The sequence below is a fragment of the Osmerus eperlanus genome, chromosome 22 (assembly GCF_963692335.1).
Source record: "Osmerus eperlanus chromosome 22, fOsmEpe2.1, whole genome shotgun sequence".
NCBI lineage: Eukaryota > Metazoa > Chordata > Actinopteri > Osmeriformes > Osmeridae > Osmerus > Osmerus eperlanus.
The window spans coordinates 9,753,777-9,771,222 of record NC_085039.1 but is presented as its reverse complement, the minus strand read 5'-3'; the positions used below and the strand labels follow the sequence as shown (position 1 = coordinate 9,771,222).

Sequence of the window (17,446 nt, the reverse complement as noted above, 5' to 3'; positions counted from 1 at the left end):
AAGAGGAGGAGGGGGAGAGGAGGAGGGGAGGAGGAAGAGGAGGGGGGAAGGGAGGAGAGGAGGAAGAGGAGGACAGGGGAGGAGTGGGAGAGGAGGAGGTAGAGGAGGAAGAGAGTGAATGGTGGAGGTTTGAGTACAGGGTTGTGTTTTTAGGGCTGTTCCCCGTTCAGACTGGACAGAGAGACAGGAGAGATGCCGATCAGGTGCAGTCTAATGCTGCCCACTGTCTGTAATGAGCATTCAGGCCAGGTGTTCTCCAGACTCGTGTAGGCGGACTGGGGAACGGCCGAGATGCTGGGTTTGGTCTGGAGTCTGAATTGGGGTTCGCTTCTCGGTTAGATTAATCTGTGGTCGAAGGCAACGTTTGGAAGTGCGGTTGAGATTCCCCAAGGGATCATCTGCACTGGCGACGCCTGATTGCATTCTGTGATGATTACAGCGCGAAAAACACGACTTTTCTTAATGTGTTTGGTTTTGTTTGGTGGATAAAGGGACCCTGGCTGGCCGTAACCATAGCAACAGTCACACTTCCTGGGGGGGGGGGGGGGGGGTCGTAACTTCATCTCAAATATCAATATCAGAGAAGTGTGTGTGTCTCGTGTGTCATTAACGAGCAAGGTAATGAGCTCCAGACAGCATCTGTGTCTGGTGCTGGTGGGAGATGTTAGATGTGGGTCCCAGAGGGGGGGGGGGCTGTCACACTGGGGAGGCAGGAGCAGAGCTGCTGCTGCCTGGATGGGCAGTGAGGAGGACGCCCTACGGCTGCAGCCGGGAGTGGAGACCTACCACAGACAGTGCAAGGCAGATTCTCCACACACACACACACACACACACACACACACACACTTCCTGGTCTTTCATCACTACTAGGGGTGGGCGGTATACCGGTATGAACGCGAATACCAGTATTGCATTGTGCCATGATATGGATTTTGCCATATCATGGATATCACGATATATTAATAAATGTATTAAATATTACGTGTTTCTGTTTGGTATAAAACATATCGGGCAGTATCAAATTTTTTTTTTACAAAAAAAACATGCAGCATGAGCTGCACGCATTGTGATAAACATTTTAGGCCATATCGCCCAGCCCTAATCACTACCCTCACACACATCCAGCATTTGTCTTGTGTCGTCGCCCCCCCCCCCACACACACACTCCGCCCCCTCCTCCACACACTCTGCGCCCCCTCCCCCACCACACACACTCCCCCCCCCACACACACTCCGCCCCCCCCGCCCCCTCCCCCACACACACACTCCCCCCACCCCCACACACACACACACTCCCCCCCCCCCACACACTCCGCCCCCTCCCCCACACACTCTGCGCCCCCTCCCCCACCACACACACTCCGCCCCCCCCGCCCCCTCCCCCACACACACACTCCCCCCCCCCCCACACACACACTCCCCCCCACACACACACTCCCCCCCCCCACACACACTCCGCCCCCTCCCCCACACACTCTGCGCCCCCTCCCCCACCACACACACTCCTCCCCCCACACACACTCCCCCCCACACACACACACTCCCCCCCCCCCACACACTCTGCGCCCCCTCCCCCACCACACACACTCCCCCCCCACACACACTCCCCCCCACACACACACTCCCCCCCCCCCACACACACAATCCCCCCCACACACACACTCCCCCCCCCCCACACACACACACTCCGCCCCCTCCCCCACACACTCTGCGCCCCCTCCCCCACCACACACACTCCCCCCCCCACACACACTCCCCCCCACACACACTCCCCCCCCCCCACACACACACTCCCCCCCCCCACACACACACTCCGCCCCCTCCCCCACACACTCTGCGCCCCCTCCCCCCCCACACACACTCCCCCCCCCACACACACTCCCCCCCACACACACACTCCCCCCCCACACACACACACTCCCCCCCACACACACACTCCGCCCCCCCCACACAGACTCCGCCCCTCACCTTGCACGTTGAGCACCCTCTCCACGCTGACCTCGTGCATCCTCTTCTTGCGCAGCTCGGCGCGGATGCGGAACACCTGGTCGGCGTAGGGCGACACCACGCCGATGCTGCCCTCGTCCAGCTTGCCCCACGCCACCGGCCACTTCTTGCGCATCTCCTCCACGCGCTCCACGATCTCAAACACCTGCAGGGGGACGGGACGGGGAACAAAAGAACATTCAGCTTTTCCGTTAGGTTAATAGAGGTCGTCGGGGCCCCACGACAGTTGTCTTCTTCCTTCGCCATTTGTGCCGACAGAATCCTGCATGGCGACAAACCAAATCGAATAGATGTAATGTGTTCTCATTCGCACGTTATTCGGGGAATTTTGATTCGAGGGGGGGGGGGATTATTAGATTATGCTAATGCTGCCAATGTCCCCGGGTGTTTGGCACAGGTGCAACATCAAAGAGACGCGAGCTAATTCGCCTGGCGTCTCTGACAGGCTTGCCGTGGCGGCGAGGGAAGGCAGACCCGACGTGATCGGTCCGAATCCGTCAACGGAGTTCAGAGGTCACCCGGTGACCACGGAGGAGGACTCCACTCCAGAGGGGGGGGGGGGGGGGGGGGGGGGGGTCAACAAACAGGAAGTTGCATGTGTCATGCAGCATGTCATCTCCAGTCATTTCATATGGAGTTTGACGGTTTGTTTTTCACTACGGCGACCAGCGAGCTTTAGAATTCCTTTGTATTGCGGTTCCAGGCTACGCTTCCAGAGTTGACCTTGAACCCAGTCAGTTGCCTCGTCTCCCGGGGAGGACGGGAGGCTGAAGTGTGTTTCCTCTGCGGGGCGCTCACCTCGGCGTTGTTGTAGTAGGCCGTGCTGTTCTTCTCCTGGACGTCCTCGCCGCGGGCCGTGAAGAAGGTGAGGGGGTAGAAGTCCTTGTGGGACGGCTGCTTGCCGCTCGCCATCAGCTTCCCGTCGTAGAACAGCTCCGACGTGTAGCTGGAAGGGACGGGAGGATTACAAATGACTTGGCGCTCCCGTGACATTGTTTTAATGTTGTATTCTGGGTTGTTTTTTTTGGGGGGGGGGGGGTTTGCCACTTCCAGCTGACCCTCCAACCTTACTCTGAGTGTGTGTTTTTGTGTCGCCACAACACACACAATCACCTACTTGATAAAGGCCTTGTGGGCGGCAGTAGTTGTGATGGTGTGTGTTTCATTGGCACCTACTACACATGGATGGCCTCGTGGGAGCGGTAGCTCTGCGTTTGTCGCATTGGCACCTACTACATGATGGCCTTACGGGATTAGCATGTGTGCGCGCGCGCGTTTCAGGGCCACCTACTTGATGATGGCCTCGTGGGAGCGGTAGTTCTCACACAGCAGGATGCGGCAGGGGAACTCTGGGGGATAGTGCTCGTACAGCCGGTCCAGCAGAGACACGTGCAGGTTGCGCTCCCCGCGCAAACTCGCTGTACACAAACGGGCTGAGCTGGAGGGAGAGAAGGGAGAAGGAAGAGAGAGAGAGATAGAGGGAACGTCAGAGGCACGTGGGTGAGTCGATAATTCAGGAGGCATCACTCCCCCCCCCCCCTTGAAGAGCATTCCCAATTTTCGGCCCCACTCCATAGCTTTGGGCCTCACTGAAAACAGGAGGCCTGCGTGTGTGTGTACGCCTGCACTGAAGGAGGCCTTAACGAGACATCTGTAGGGGCCAAAACTACAGAGAACTAAACCCCCCCCCCACCCCCCTCCTTTCTTGAGATGCCTCCGCAGCACGGCACACCGCTACACGCCACGATGCCAATGACTTTTCCCGTCGTCCTCCAAAATTGTTGTGTGGCGTTTGCTGTGGAGCTGCAATTTGGATCCAGGTTTGAACTCTGACTCAGCCCGCCGGGGGAGAAGTTCAGCTCGTTTTAATGAGGGGTTTAGAACGGTCAATAGGAAGCAATCTGTCAATAAGAGCCGAGGCCCTTTCATTCACTGTTCTCAGGGATCTATGGCTGTGTTGGAGCGAGGAGGCTGACAACGGGCTGTAATGAGACCGTAGCGAGACATGACGAGAGGCGTGGAGGGAGGAGGGGCGTTGAGGAGAGGTGGGGATTTTGGAGGGGGTGGGGGGGGGGAGTGGAGGAGAGGGAAGAGAGAAAACACAAATCTGCAACAGATGAAGAAGTAGAGGGAGTGAGAGAGAGAGAAAAAAAAAAAAAAAAAAACAGGACGGGACGGGGGTGGGGTGGGGGGCGGAGAACAGATGAAGAAATGAGACAAAAAGGGGTGGAAGGACGCAGCCACAGGGATGTTGCGTTAATTTGTCAGTAGTTCTCGATTTGGTGAAGGAGTGGAAGGAGAAATAATGAAAATAATGACTGGATTCCCCCCCGGGGGGCCTCATCGTCCCTACTGCCCACTCCCTAACCCTGTCACACCCAATGAACGACGACAACCACAACGGAGGCGAGAGGAACTAATAGGCTCCTAATTTCTGGCGTGCTGGAGAAGGCGGGAGTGACAACACACAAGAGTCTTACTTCCATGACCGCACGAGTAAACAGGCAAAGCTTCTGTACAGCTCGTTTCCCCAGCCCCAACACGCTAAACTGAAACTCGCGTTCTCAGAACTTTCTATATTGAGTATTCGAGTTTGAGGGGCCTTCTGCACCAGCCTGGTCTTGGTCCAGCATGAGTATCAACAGAACCAAGAGGAGTTTCCAGTTCTACAGCAAACTAAAAGGCTGAACCACCGACGACCTCCCCCAAGTCTCACCCTGAAGGGGGGGAGATGGTCTTCAAAAAAGGGTCGGAGGTTAACATTCATATTTAGTCATTTAGCAGACGCTCTTATCTTATGTCCCTGTGCTTTACTATCTTATATAGTAAAGCACAAGGACAATCCCCCCCGAGGCAAGTAGGGTGAAGTCCCTTGCCCAGGGACACAACGCCATTTTTGGGTGGGGCCCGGGAATCGAACCGGCAACCTTCTGATGGGTAGCCCGATTCCCTAACCGCTCAGCCATCTGTCCGACGGCGACACCTACCTGCATGTGGTCTCCGGCCAGCACGATGCGGGTGCTCTTGCTGGCCAGGGCGAAAGGCATGATGGTCTCACACTCCATGGCCTGGGCTGCCTCGTCCAGCAGGATGTGGGAGAAGAGCCCTGGGGGGGGGGAGACAGGAAGTACACGTCAAGCCTTTTCTGGGAGGCCACGCCTACACTAACGTCATTCATTCGATTCCATAGAAAGAAAGACGCAAAAGATCAAACGGATGGCATGGGAAGAGTGGCGAGTTCGCGGCAAACTGCGCCTGGTCGTTGGCATGGATGCAGGGGAATGGCGCATGTGCTGGACACTGCTGGTAACACCATCTGTAAACACTTAAAGCACTCTTGGTGTTCGAGAAACGCGGTCTGTTTCACTATGCGGGCCGAAGGCGACAATATGCGTAGCAGAACGGAGAGCAGCTCCCATTCAGACTAGCATCACTACTAAGTGACGAGCCTGATCGGCTACGGCAACGTGAGGCAATGTCTTCCTCCTCTTGCCCTTCCCTCTCTGAACAGCCTTTAACAGCCAGCGCTGGAGCGCCGGGCTGGAGCGCCGGGCTGGAGCGCCGGGCTGGAGCGCCGGGCTGGAGCGCCGGGCTGGAGCGCCGGGCTGGAGCGGAGACTGATGAAGGGCTGGTGCGGAAGCTCTGATTTGAGAAGCTCAAACGCTGCTCGCCGTGTGAGGGGGGGGATGAAAGAGAATAGTATGGTATGACTGGCAGGGAGAACAAAGGAGGGAAGGAGACAGAGAGCGAGAGAGACCGACAGAGAGACAGAGCGAGACAGAGCGAGAGACGGACAGAGCGAGAGACGGACAGAGCGAGAGGGGGGGAAAAAGATGTCGGAGGTATGGACATTTAGGAATGGTACAACAATGTCCATGTCAACGTACTCTAGACACTGCGGTTAATGACAGTCGAGAGACGAGCTCATTAGGCGTGGCAAGTTCTACCACGACTGTCCTGTCATTACATATTAATGATTGACACCGTGACTGACCTCCCCTCCCAACAGTCAACAGACAAAAGTCATCCAGGACACCAACACCTTGTTACTCTACGTCCACATTCATGAGTAGGTCCAACACATGCCAGTGACGGACACGATTACATAACTGACTCTGAAAACGGAAGGCTAAGTCCAACGGAATGTTATCTAAGAGTGTGTGTGTGTATTAAACAATGCACTGGGGACCTGCTTGTGGGAGAGACGGGGACAAGGCCCAGCCCTCCGTAGGGCAAATGACATGTCCAAGGCTGCTGTCTGTTACATGACTGAAGACAGGTGGTGGAAGAGAGGGGGGCGGCAGAAATGGTGCGGGGGGGAGGGAGGGGGAAGACTTGTAACTTAAAAATAATTTCTATTGCACACCAATGCCTCATATAGTGCTTGTGTACACATGATGACTGACGACACACACACACACTTCAGTGTGGCAGATGCCAGGGCACGAACCGAGCAGGAGACAGGGAGGGACAGCGGAACAAATTAGACAATGGAAATGATCAGATCCCAACGCACTTGTCTGTGGCGCCTTTGCAGGCTCAACAATTTGTTATCACTACAAAGCAGAGTCATTCGCCTCCCAATTGCCTCATTTGAGGGTGATTTTCATCAGTGGCAAATGCGGGAGTTGGGGGAGATGAAACAGGGGAACAGGGAAGGAGGGGGGGGGGTTCTAATGATGTAAAGTGCGTTCGATACAGGCAGATGGTGTTCCTAAGCAACCGCCAAGTCCCTTTGCTGAGACATTAGAGGCGGTTATTAGCTCGCGCTGACAAATTGGTTTGTTTTCAATGTCTTTTCACACAACTTAAATGACTACCCCCCCCCCCACACACACACCCACCACCATCATGTCTGCCTCTAGCCGACAGCAATATGTAAAACTTCTGGGCTGATCAAAAAAACAAGTGTTCTCTGGCGAGTACGAGAAATACATTTGTCATATTGGGCCAAGACTGAAAGTCTGTTGACTTCACAAGTCTATGAAATAAAATACGATGCAGCATCCTCTATGCACAACAGCTTTTCAGAAAAGTTTTTTTTAAAGACACCTGCTTGCGCTAGGTTAGCAATTAGCAACCCTAGTAGTAGTCTATGCAAATCTAGCATGTAGCCGTTAGCCCACTTACCGGGCTCAAGGTCGAGCTGGCAGAGGTACTGGGAGGTGCTGAGGGTGACGACCACCACGCGATGCCTGAGGATGTCCTCCCTCCCGGGCATCTGGAACGTGTACTGTGTGTTGGAGATCAGACAGTACTGCTGCACCACCGGGTGGACCGTCTTCACCCAGCGGTTCCTGAAGTATACCCTGTGGGAGGAGGGACAGGATGGGGAGAGAAGGGAAGGGGGGGGGAGACGAGAAGGGGGGAGAGAGAAGGGAAGGAAGGGGATCTGAGTGTTATTGACCATGGTCTGGTAAGACTTCTACTCTAAATATGAAACTGAAAAGTGACTAAATCTATTACAAGGAAGACGGCCTGGATCCTTTAACAGCTGACTGACTGATGTGTTGGTTTTTATTAACCCTAGGTGTAGGCACAAGCCCATACAATCATGGTTCATTTGGCTCCGTTGACAGAAACCGACTGAGCAGATCCCATTCATTTGCACACAGAAGGACCTGCCTAATTTACCCCTCCCTGAAATCTGAAATGTTACACTTGGTGTTGTTAACCAGTCCATTGGTGGTTTTGCGCCTTGAGAATCACACAAGGGTATATCTGACCTACTACTGAACGGCCAATGTTCCGCAACATGACACACACATTTACAACCTCCTCACTTGAGTGGGCCCACTAACCCTCGAGGGGTACACAGCCTAATATAGCCATTACAGTGGGATTGACACAGAGATCCTGTGGAATCAGACCCCCGGTCATGTGAAACAAGTCATTTGTTTCCCCGGAGGCCGTTTCGGCTGCCACACGTGGTCAGAGAACGGCTCAGGGGGAAATTGCTCTCTTGTCCTTCGTGGCTTGTGGCGGTTATATTGGAGGGAACGAGAGCCAGTGACACGGCGCAGAGTGCACACGAGGGATGTGTGTGTGTGTGTGCGTGCATGTGTCTGCTCATGGTGGGATTCTTACCTGAGAGGTCTGGCGTGCTCGTTTCCTGCTTCCACGTACGGATGTAGGTAGTCCTTTATGTACAGATCTGCCGCACTGTTGGAATGGGTGCAAATGAGGACTCTGGGAAGGAGAAAGTAAGATCTGTGTTAAAAACATTTTAGAAAGGGTTGAAGCCAAACGGTTTTGGGTTTCTCCCTTTTCAACATTTAGAAAATACTAAAAACATTCCCACTCAAATCTAGTCCAATGAGATGGGCCTTTAAATAGAACGGCAGGAGTATAGGGGTGCAGTTGACCGTGGTCGTTATGTTCTCGTTGAACGCAACAGAACCACAGGCGACTGTCTACAGGGGTCATTTATCTTGTATTGGCTTTTAAAACATCCATTATTCATCCTCTCCCATAGAACATTCCAGCATATTCAGAAGAAAGGGTTTGAGATTAATATTGTATTCCACACAGACTTTACTTTATTATGCATAAACACACAAACCCATTTTAATACTAAACACTAAGTTTGAGGGAAGCGTCCAATGTCTTACATAAAACCTTTATGAAACAGAAGAACCATTCTTATTTCCATAAAAAAAAGACACAATATCTTCCTTTTATAAAATACAATATCTTCCTTTTATAAAATACAAAAGACAGAAAGAAAAAGGAGGAGAACTTTGGCCACTTTGCTACAACACAATATATGTTGCCGAAACAAAGCTCAACTGATAAGAGTCCACTTGAACGGTTCAGATTTTTTGGACCACAACACTCGACGAATCAGCGCCGCGCCACTCAAACACGATCAAGCTAATCACACGCTTCAACCACCGATGACTTGCATTCACTACAACGGACAACCGCGCACAACCCCCACCCCCTCTCCCTCTCCAATGAGTCACTCCTCTCATAACCACCAACTTGCCACCGCCAAGTCCTACAAAACGGCTATTCTTCACTTGAAAATGTCAAAACCCAAGGCTGCCAAGAGGACCGGAGGGCAGTGCGCCCCCTCTCTCCCCTAACCCACCCATGCCCTTTCACCGGAAACCTTCTCTAGCGGGGTTAGCTCCAAATTCCCAATCCCCCCCCCCCCCCCATCTCCTCACCTGCTGTCGTCCTGCCTGAGGATGTGCTTGACGGCCTGTGCCAGGGTGAAGGTCTTGCCCGTGCCGTAGGGTCCGATGATGAGCACGGGGGGCAGGGGGATGCTGAGGGGCGTGGTGATGGCCAGGATGGCCTCCTTCTGCTTGGCGTTGAGCCGCGGGTCCAGCTGCTCGTCCCACTGCCTGCGGGGGTGGACGAGGGGACAGGGGGGGTGAGAAGAGGGCAAGGAGGAAGGGCGTGTCCGTGTCAGGTGCGGGGCGAGCGTGCGCTCGGCTTTAAATAAACCGGCCGTGAGCCTGTACCGTAAGGACAGAGGAGGAAGGATAGAGGGTGTGTAGAGGTGTGTGTGTGTGTGTATATCTTAGTACAAGTGTGTGTGTGGGTATGTGTATATCTTAGTGTGTGTGTGTGTGTGTGTAGTGAGTATGAGTGTGTGCCTAGCTCCCAAGGCACAGTCTCCCATTACATAGGCTGTGCCTGGTGGAGGTGATGTCTCAGCCCTGTGGACAGCGGTACGTACCGTTCAGGGCTGCAGATGGAGTTATGGGGGATGGGTTGAGGGGGGGGTGAGCGGGACAGGGGGTGGGAGAGAGAAGGGTTAGGAGGGTTAAACGGAGCTCTACACCACAGTGCAATGAGTGTCTGTGGGTGGAGAGGGGCCGTCTTAAACGCAGCCCTGTGTATGGAGGATGAGGAGGACTGAGTCCGGGAGGGTTGGTGAGAGACAGCTTGTGTACACACACACACACTTCCAAACATCACATTGGGGCACACACACTCACTCACTCGTTCCTACTTGAAAGCACACGTGCACAGTGACAGTGTCAGGTTTAACGCCGAATTTCCACCGCAGGGTACCTCGCTTTTGGTACCAGGTACTTTGCTTTCCACTGCACGAGTCGACAAGAGCCAGTTCCATGCAGTGGAAAAGCACCATTACCGACGCAGACAAGAGGAACAGAGGCTCGGGCCAATTTCAGCCCGTCTCCGGTATTTACGGCCAATCGGCACAGCAGTCAATATTCCAAAAGCGGTTAAATGTGTTGGCTGCAAAAAAACAAATAAGGAGGCTGATTGTCAATCCATTTAGCTGGCGGCGGTCCATTAGCATTGAGATGCTATCGATACGGCGTCGTATTGGTTTGGAGAAGGTAGAAATGGGGGAAAATGTGTGCTTCCGGAATTAGCATGGCCGTCATCTACACACAACACTTTCACGGACAACTATAGGTCAGCTGATTAAGAGAGTTCTGTGTAATGTACAAAACCTAACCCACTCCCTCCCCCCCTCCCTCTCCCTCTCCCCCCTCCCCCCCAAGTACATCATCACGACACAATGTATCCACACTAACAAAAAACCTCAGTCCTGGAGGCCCTGAACGGCGAGAAAAGTTTGAAGTTTATTAAAACTTCAATCGCAGCAGAGCGCTGGGGTAATCATATTCAGACACCAGCAGATAACTGGGCTGTCTGAACACCAAAGGGGGATTAGGCCCGACTTTTGGGGCCTTGTCAATAAAGATTACTCGCTAACCTTTGCGTACCTGTCCACCGATAGAGTGTATCTGAAGCAGACAGCTTTTCAAAATGGCCGCCCGTCAGAAAGGCCAAGGAGTAGTGGCGGTCGCCTCTCGCAACTTTGTGCTGTCATTCCCAACTCTCACAAACACACACACACACACTCTGGTTGTCTAGTGAGCTCCACCTCAACCCTCCTATAATATCTAAAATAAACCAGCTTTCAGCTGAGCTATCTTTACTGTGTGTGTGTGTGTGTGTGTGTGTGTGTGTGAGAGAGAGTGTGTGCGTGTGTGCCGTGTACCTGTTGGGGCTCCAGGGGATGGTAGGGGTGAGGCTGGCGTCAGGGAACAGGATAGTGGTGTCTCTGATGCGGTCCAGAGCGTAGTGCATCTCACACAGCGGCAGGCGGTTCAACTGGAATTGCAGCTCCACCTGGGAATGAACACACACACAGCGAGTCAGGTCCCAGTTTCAAACCCCCAAAGTGGTGATAGCCAGTTGAAGGCAGAAGGTTAATGACCACCTTTCAAAGCCTGAAACTGAGGTGAGAGGAATGCAAATGCCTTAGTGGAACATTTCATGCATGAGCCCTCATGCCTCCTCTTTGATAGGAGAACGCAGCCACAGCTTTAGGGGATAACTAGGAGGTGGGGGGGGGGGGGCTGGGGGGCCAGGATCATTAGTCTGAACCAGAAAAATCTCAATTTGATTTGTAACCAACTGTAATCTAATACAGACACAATTATGTGATTGCGTTATAGGAAGATGCATGGTCAGAAAGCTAACTGAAAGGGGGTGGGGTCATTTGTTGGAGATCATCACCCACAGCCCAGTTCTCATTGATATGAACTACCCGGATTTACATATCCTTCTCTCTCTCTCCATAACCACTGAACCAATGTGGAGTGTCCCTGGGCGCTAGCCGTACCTGTAGTTCCCTGTCGGGCAGCAGGCCCAGCTCCTCGCAGCAGTCCTTGCATATCCGCAGGAAGATGTAGTCCTTGGTCTTCTCCTCGATCACCGCCTCGTACACGCGCTCCTTGACCCCCGGGGGCTGCTGGTGGCCCCACTCCCGCACCAGGGGCAGGAGGAGGACCGAGTTGACCTTGGTCATGACCAGGCGGCCCGCCAGTGTGTCCTCCGACAGCGTCTCGGTCAGCTTGAAGCGGGCGAAGAGCTGGCCGTTCTGGGCGTACTTGGCCCCGCCGGAGATGCCCGTGAGCATGAAGCTGGTGACCAGCTGGAGGTTGACCTTGATGTTGAACCTGGGAGGAGCGGAGGAGGAGGTGTTAGCAGGACAAACAGCCGAGGGGGGGGGGGGGGGGTGTTATTCTGTAGGGAGGTTCACGTAGTCGTTTGACGCCATTCGAAACCACTTTCAAGTGGGACCACACGACGAGTGCCGAAACCTGAGGGAGGTTTGTTTGTTGTTCAACAACAACAACAAAATAATTGAAAACGGAAGAGCGGTCAAGTGGTTACGAGTACTCAGAGGACAATAACCGCAAATGGCCAAAGCGTGTTTTTTTTTGGTGTGTTTTATTTCTTTAAATCTTTTTCCGTGGTGTCGCAGGAGTAGTGGGGCCGACCCCAAATAGCCTCCGTGACACCATCGCCAGAAGCTCTGCTGTGGATTCATCATCTCCACCTTCTGGGAACCCAGACTAATGACTAATAGAGAAATCCCCTCTATTCTAGTCCACCCACAGACAAAGGAAGTGACGAAAAGTGAAGATGGGTGGGGGCAGGGTGAGAGCAGGGTTTTGGTTCCACTCGTTCAATGGAGCGAGGGGTTTGGGCGGGCAGGGGGTCTGTGCACGTCTTTGATTGAGGTAATCAGAGCTGAATCGCTGTAATACCCCCCCCCTCTCACTCTGCCTCCTTCCTTCAGTCTGGGAGCAGCAGGTGCCTGTGTACCGTGGGGGGGCGGGGATTGCGGATCACTTCCTGATTTTTAAACACAATGGAATGACTTTCTATTCTAAAAGAAATGTCCTGCTCTGGGAATTCCCCCCGAGACACCTCCGAGATATGCATTATTAAAAGGGAGCGCGTGCTTGGCCGCTGGTGTGTGAGTGTAGAGAAGGACACACACACACACACACACACCAGAAGAACTGTTCTGACACCTTGTGGTGGGCCTGCAGTCACACCAGACAATACTCAGGACATGATTCTCATTACCAAGCCTACACTAAGTAGGCTTTCATGAACAAGAGATATATACAAATAAAAATAATTATAATAATCCCCCCCCCCCTTTTTTTTTTTTACACAATGGCATGGCCACCCACCCACAATAGGTCAACAATACCTGCCTGTTCAAAAGAATGACCCCCACCCCCTCGATCAATCATTCACCAAAACAAAATAAACAAACAAACAAACAAACAAAACAAACCCCCAGCCACGGCCGAGGACTCACTTGCTGACTTCCTTGTACTGGCCGATCTCCTCGATGTAGAGCAGGTCGTGGAGGCGGGCCTGGTAGTTGTCGCGGGTCAGGCTCTTGTCCAGGACCGACTGGGTGAACAGCTGGTCGGCCGACAGCGGGATCTGGTAGCGGGCCAGCAGGCTGCGCTCGAGCTCCACCGTCTCGTTGGGGCCGAACTCCACAATGGTCTTGCAGGACGAGTCCCAGCGCTTGGCCGTCATCAGGAGCTGTTGCCTGGCCTGCATCAGGTGCTCCAGGTCTGGGGGAGGGAGAGAGGGAGAGAGGGGAGGGAGAGTGGAGGGAGGGGAGGTGGAGAGGAGGCGGTTACGCACTCTGGTTCTCATCTCAACGCATTTGATTCGACGAGATGAAAAAGGAGTTGAAGCAAGAGGGTCATTAGGATGAGCCTCCCTGCTGGAAAACCCGCTGTGTTGGTGCCAAGGTGGATTACAGGGCTCAGAGTTGTCAGCTTGGCATGCGAGAGGTTCTGACAAGCAGGGAGGTGGAACTTTCTGGGCTGTAGGACTGCAAGAACTCAGCCAGAGTATCCAGCCTAGCATCTACATTCCTTTGAGTCCTAATACACCATTTTGTTGTATTTTTTTCAGACATTTTGGCTTGTTTTGCTCGTCAGCGTACCTTCTATGGAGGCGGCGTCCACCATGATGCGCTGCATGAGCACGGGCTCCGAGCCAAAGTCGAAGACGATGGTCTGGCGGAAGGTGCCGAAGATCTCGGTGCTGAAGCCCACCGCCACCGTGTACGTGCAGTGGTCCATGCCGTTGTCGCCCGGCGCCTCCTCGCCCGGCGTCCATTCCTGGCAGGCCTCGGGCGCCGCCCGCAGCCTGGGGCCCGGCCCCGAGGACGCCTCGGCGCCGGCCGACACGCCGGTGATGAAGAAGTGGGGCCGGTGGGCGTCGTACAGGAGGGCGATGCGGTACAGCTTCCTGGCCGGCTGGGAGGAGGAGAGGGGAGAGGGAAGATGAGGGTGAGGGGAAGGAGAGAGGGAAGATGAGGGTGAGGGGAAGGAGAGAGGGAAGATGAGGGTGAGGGGAAGGAGAGAGGGAAGATGAGGGTGAGGGGAAGGAGAGAGGGGAGATGAGGGTGAGGGGAAGGAGAGAGGGAAGATGAGGGTGAGGGGAAGGAGAGAGGGGAGATGAGGGTGAGGGGAAGGAGAGAGGGAAGATGAGGGTGAGGGGAAGGAGAGAGGGAAGATGAGGGTGAGGGGAAGAGGGGAGGGAGAGGGAAGATGAGGGTGAGGGGAAGAGGGGAGGGAGAGGGAAGATGAGGGTGAGGGGAAGAGGGGAGGGAGAGGGAAGATGAGGGTGAGGGGAAGAGGGGAGGGAGAGGGAAGATGAGGGTGAGGGGAAGAGGGGAGGGAGAGGGAAGATGAGGGTGAGGGGAAGAGGGGAGGGAGAGGGAAGATGAGGGTGAGGGGAAGAGGGGAGGGAGAGGGAAGATGAGGGTGAGGGGAAGAGGGGAGGGAAGATGAGGGTGAGGGGAAGAGGGGAGGGAGAGGGAAGATGAGGGTGAGGGGAAGAGGGGAGGGAGAGAGTTGAGTTTCGCCCACCCTGAGCCAGTGTGGAACGCCAGTTAGGGGACGGCAATGTTTGTGTTTACAGACCAACTAAGGGCCTCCCTCTCGCTCGCTCTCTCTCTCAGGACTGAGAGACAGGACTGGCTTCGTGGACAGTGGTTGAGAGTCTGGTGTCCTACCTTGCAGAACAAGGAGAAGGTCCAGGAGTGGGAGGACTTCTTGGTGGTGACGGTCACCGACAGGCTGGAGCTGGTCTCCACGTTGACTCCGTCCAGATAGTCACTCAGCTGGGACGGAAAAACCAGAAAGCAAGGTCAGGAGAATCAGCTGACCACAATAACATTGTACGCCGAAAGCGTAAATCACACTGTGTCACGAACAACCCAAAAAAAACCATCTTGGACCCAAGACAACAACAAAAAATATGAATAAAAAAAAAAAACTGGAGGACGCTGTTCGGGAAGCGCGGCCAGATCTGTCGGGGAGCGCGAGCGCTCACCACTTTCTCGGGCGAGAGGGAGTTCATCCACTTCTCGATGAGGGCCTCCATGTAGTTCTCGGTGAAGTGCTTGCTCTCCTGGTGCTGCTTGAGGCGGATGAGGCGCGAGGCGTAGCGCTTCTGCCACTCCATCAGCTCCCCCTGGGAGTGGGCCGAGGTGCACTGGGCCCCGTAGCGACACAGGCCCAGCTCCAGGAACCTGGGGAGGAAGACAGGAGATGGAGGAGAGGAAGAGAGGAAAGGAGGGGAGGAAAGGAGGAAGAGGATGAAAGGAAGATGAGGGTGAGGGAAAGGGGAGAGAGAAAGAGAGTGAGTATGGAGAACAGACTTAACATTCTAAAACAGGCCCCGTTGCCGTGCACAACCAGCATTGGTCACGGTTCCGACCCATTGGGCGGCGTTACCTCTTGCACAGTGTGTACTCCTCACTGCTGGTCACTCCTCTGGGAGGGGGGCGGAACTGCCAGCCGTCCTGCACCTCTGTGGAGACACACACCCCCCCGGATCAGAACAGCGGCCCTTGACCGAAGCGTCCATCACAAAACGACAACCACCGATCCAACCTACATGGGTTGATCTGTCGGCTCGGTAGATTCTACAACCGGCGCGGCTTAGTCTGACTTAAGCGACCCAAAGAAATATTTATTGAAAGCGACTAGCTCGACGCCAAGACTCTCGCCTTTCCTCTGAAGCGAAAATGAAACGCGGGAGGCTTTGTCAGCATTTGTTAGCAGGCGCTGTTCACTTTCACCTTTGCACGAAGCGAGGGGGAACTTCGGAGGACACAATGACACTTCCGAGGGGTAAAGTGAAGAGACAAGGGTGTGAATGACCTCACCTTCCTCCGTCTCTTCCGTGTACTCTGGCGCCATCTCCCCGTTCACAGCCTGGGAGAGAGACGGGAGGAGAGCGTGAGCGGGGAAGCAAGAAAAGTAGTGTTTCAAGTAGTGTTTCAAGTAGTGTTTCAAGTAGTGTTTCAAGTAGTGTTTCGTATCGTGCCTGACTTGATGTTCATTTGGAAAGCCTGCAGGCATAATACATGATGATGTATCGACAGAGATAACAACCAATTTTAAAAAGATACGGGACCACTTACTTCAATTTCGGAGAGAAGCATTTTTAATCTAGTCAGGTCCTTTGTGACGATTCCATTCTGTAAAGGCAGCACAGGAAATCGCATTACAACACCCGTTGCGTGATGGCAGCGGCGCGTCGAGGAACGTACGTTTTGTGTGTTTATTTCAAAAGGCTTGGAATAGAGGAAGCCGTTTGGGTTTCGGGAAACCACTCAACCCATCCGTCTCCTAGAAAAACACCAGCCTAACCTTAACCCAATTTTATTTGCCGGCAGGTCATATCTGACAACGGGGCATAATATGATATCACATTCAATAGGCCTGATGGTATTACTGTTGCAGGCTGGAGGCTTAACCTCTTATTTTCATCACAGAGTAAGTGCGTCCTATCCAATCATGTCCAACTTGATCAATTCCAAAACAGGAGTTTCCAATTATGTTTTTTCCAATTAAGCAAAATTCATAGCTTTGGCATTTGGGTTCCTGAGGAGTTCAGGCTTTTGTCTGAATGTAATCTGTAATTGGAAGTTTGAATAAGACTCAAGAAATAAAGGACGAAAGGAGAGAAGATTTTATCGTTTTTTTGTAATTAGGTTTGTTTTCCGCCAGGCAAATCCATCAACACTCCAATCTGCACGTATTGTTTGAAAGCTAATTCGGTGCATCAGACACGACCACATTTATTTGAACAACTGAAGAAAAACAAAAAGCATCAACAACTCAGGTGAAGGAAAAATAACACGCACAGGCAGAGGGGACAGTAGGGGAGAGGGAGCAGAGTTCGTTCAGAGCACACAGGCCACCAGTCCTACCATGGGCTCTCCGAACAGGGACTTGGAGAGAATGCTGGCCACTTCCTGCAGGCTACCGTCCAGCAGCATGAGGCGCAGGCTGGCCTGGAACAACCCGTCTGCCCTGGCCAGCTCCTCAGCCAGCACTGCAACAACACAGCAGGGTCAGCAGGTTCACACACGCTAGCTTGGAATACAGCAGCTTAGCATGGCGTACCTTAGCATAGTCTAGCCAGGGGCGCAGTGTTCACTGGAGAGTTTAACGCTACTAGCTAATTTGCCGTGATAGTACAGGTTTTTACGTTGGCTGAGATTAATGATAGAGTAGCCAATATAAGTAAACACTGCTGACGAAATAGAGGGCTTAACCCCAAGCACACCTGACTTGAATTGACCGCAAAGTCAACTTTG

At 53.5% G+C, this 17,446-nt stretch overlaps 1 protein-coding gene across 1 annotated transcript in view; it reads right to left on the bottom strand.

The window, feature by feature from the left end:
* The window catches only part of helz (helicase with zinc finger), a 39,079-nt gene that overhangs the window by 17,463 nt on the left and 4,170 nt on the right, over window positions 1-17,446 (bottom strand). The window contains 18 exon segments of the mRNA XM_062448321.1: window positions 1,969-2,152; window positions 2,806-2,953; window positions 3,299-3,411; window positions 3,413-3,445; window positions 4,995-5,113; window positions 7,138-7,316; window positions 8,095-8,196; window positions 9,180-9,359; window positions 11,000-11,130; window positions 11,627-11,963; window positions 13,124-13,391; window positions 13,772-14,087; window positions 14,849-14,956; window positions 15,169-15,367; window positions 15,573-15,648; window positions 16,007-16,055; window positions 16,265-16,321; window positions 17,057-17,181. Of these exon segments, the coding sequence (XP_062304305.1) occupies window positions 1,969-2,152; window positions 2,806-2,953; window positions 3,299-3,411; window positions 3,413-3,445; window positions 4,995-5,113; window positions 7,138-7,316; window positions 8,095-8,196; window positions 9,180-9,359; window positions 11,000-11,130; window positions 11,627-11,963; window positions 13,124-13,391; window positions 13,772-14,087; window positions 14,849-14,956; window positions 15,169-15,367; window positions 15,573-15,648; window positions 16,007-16,055; window positions 16,265-16,321; window positions 17,057-17,181 (2,724 nt within the window).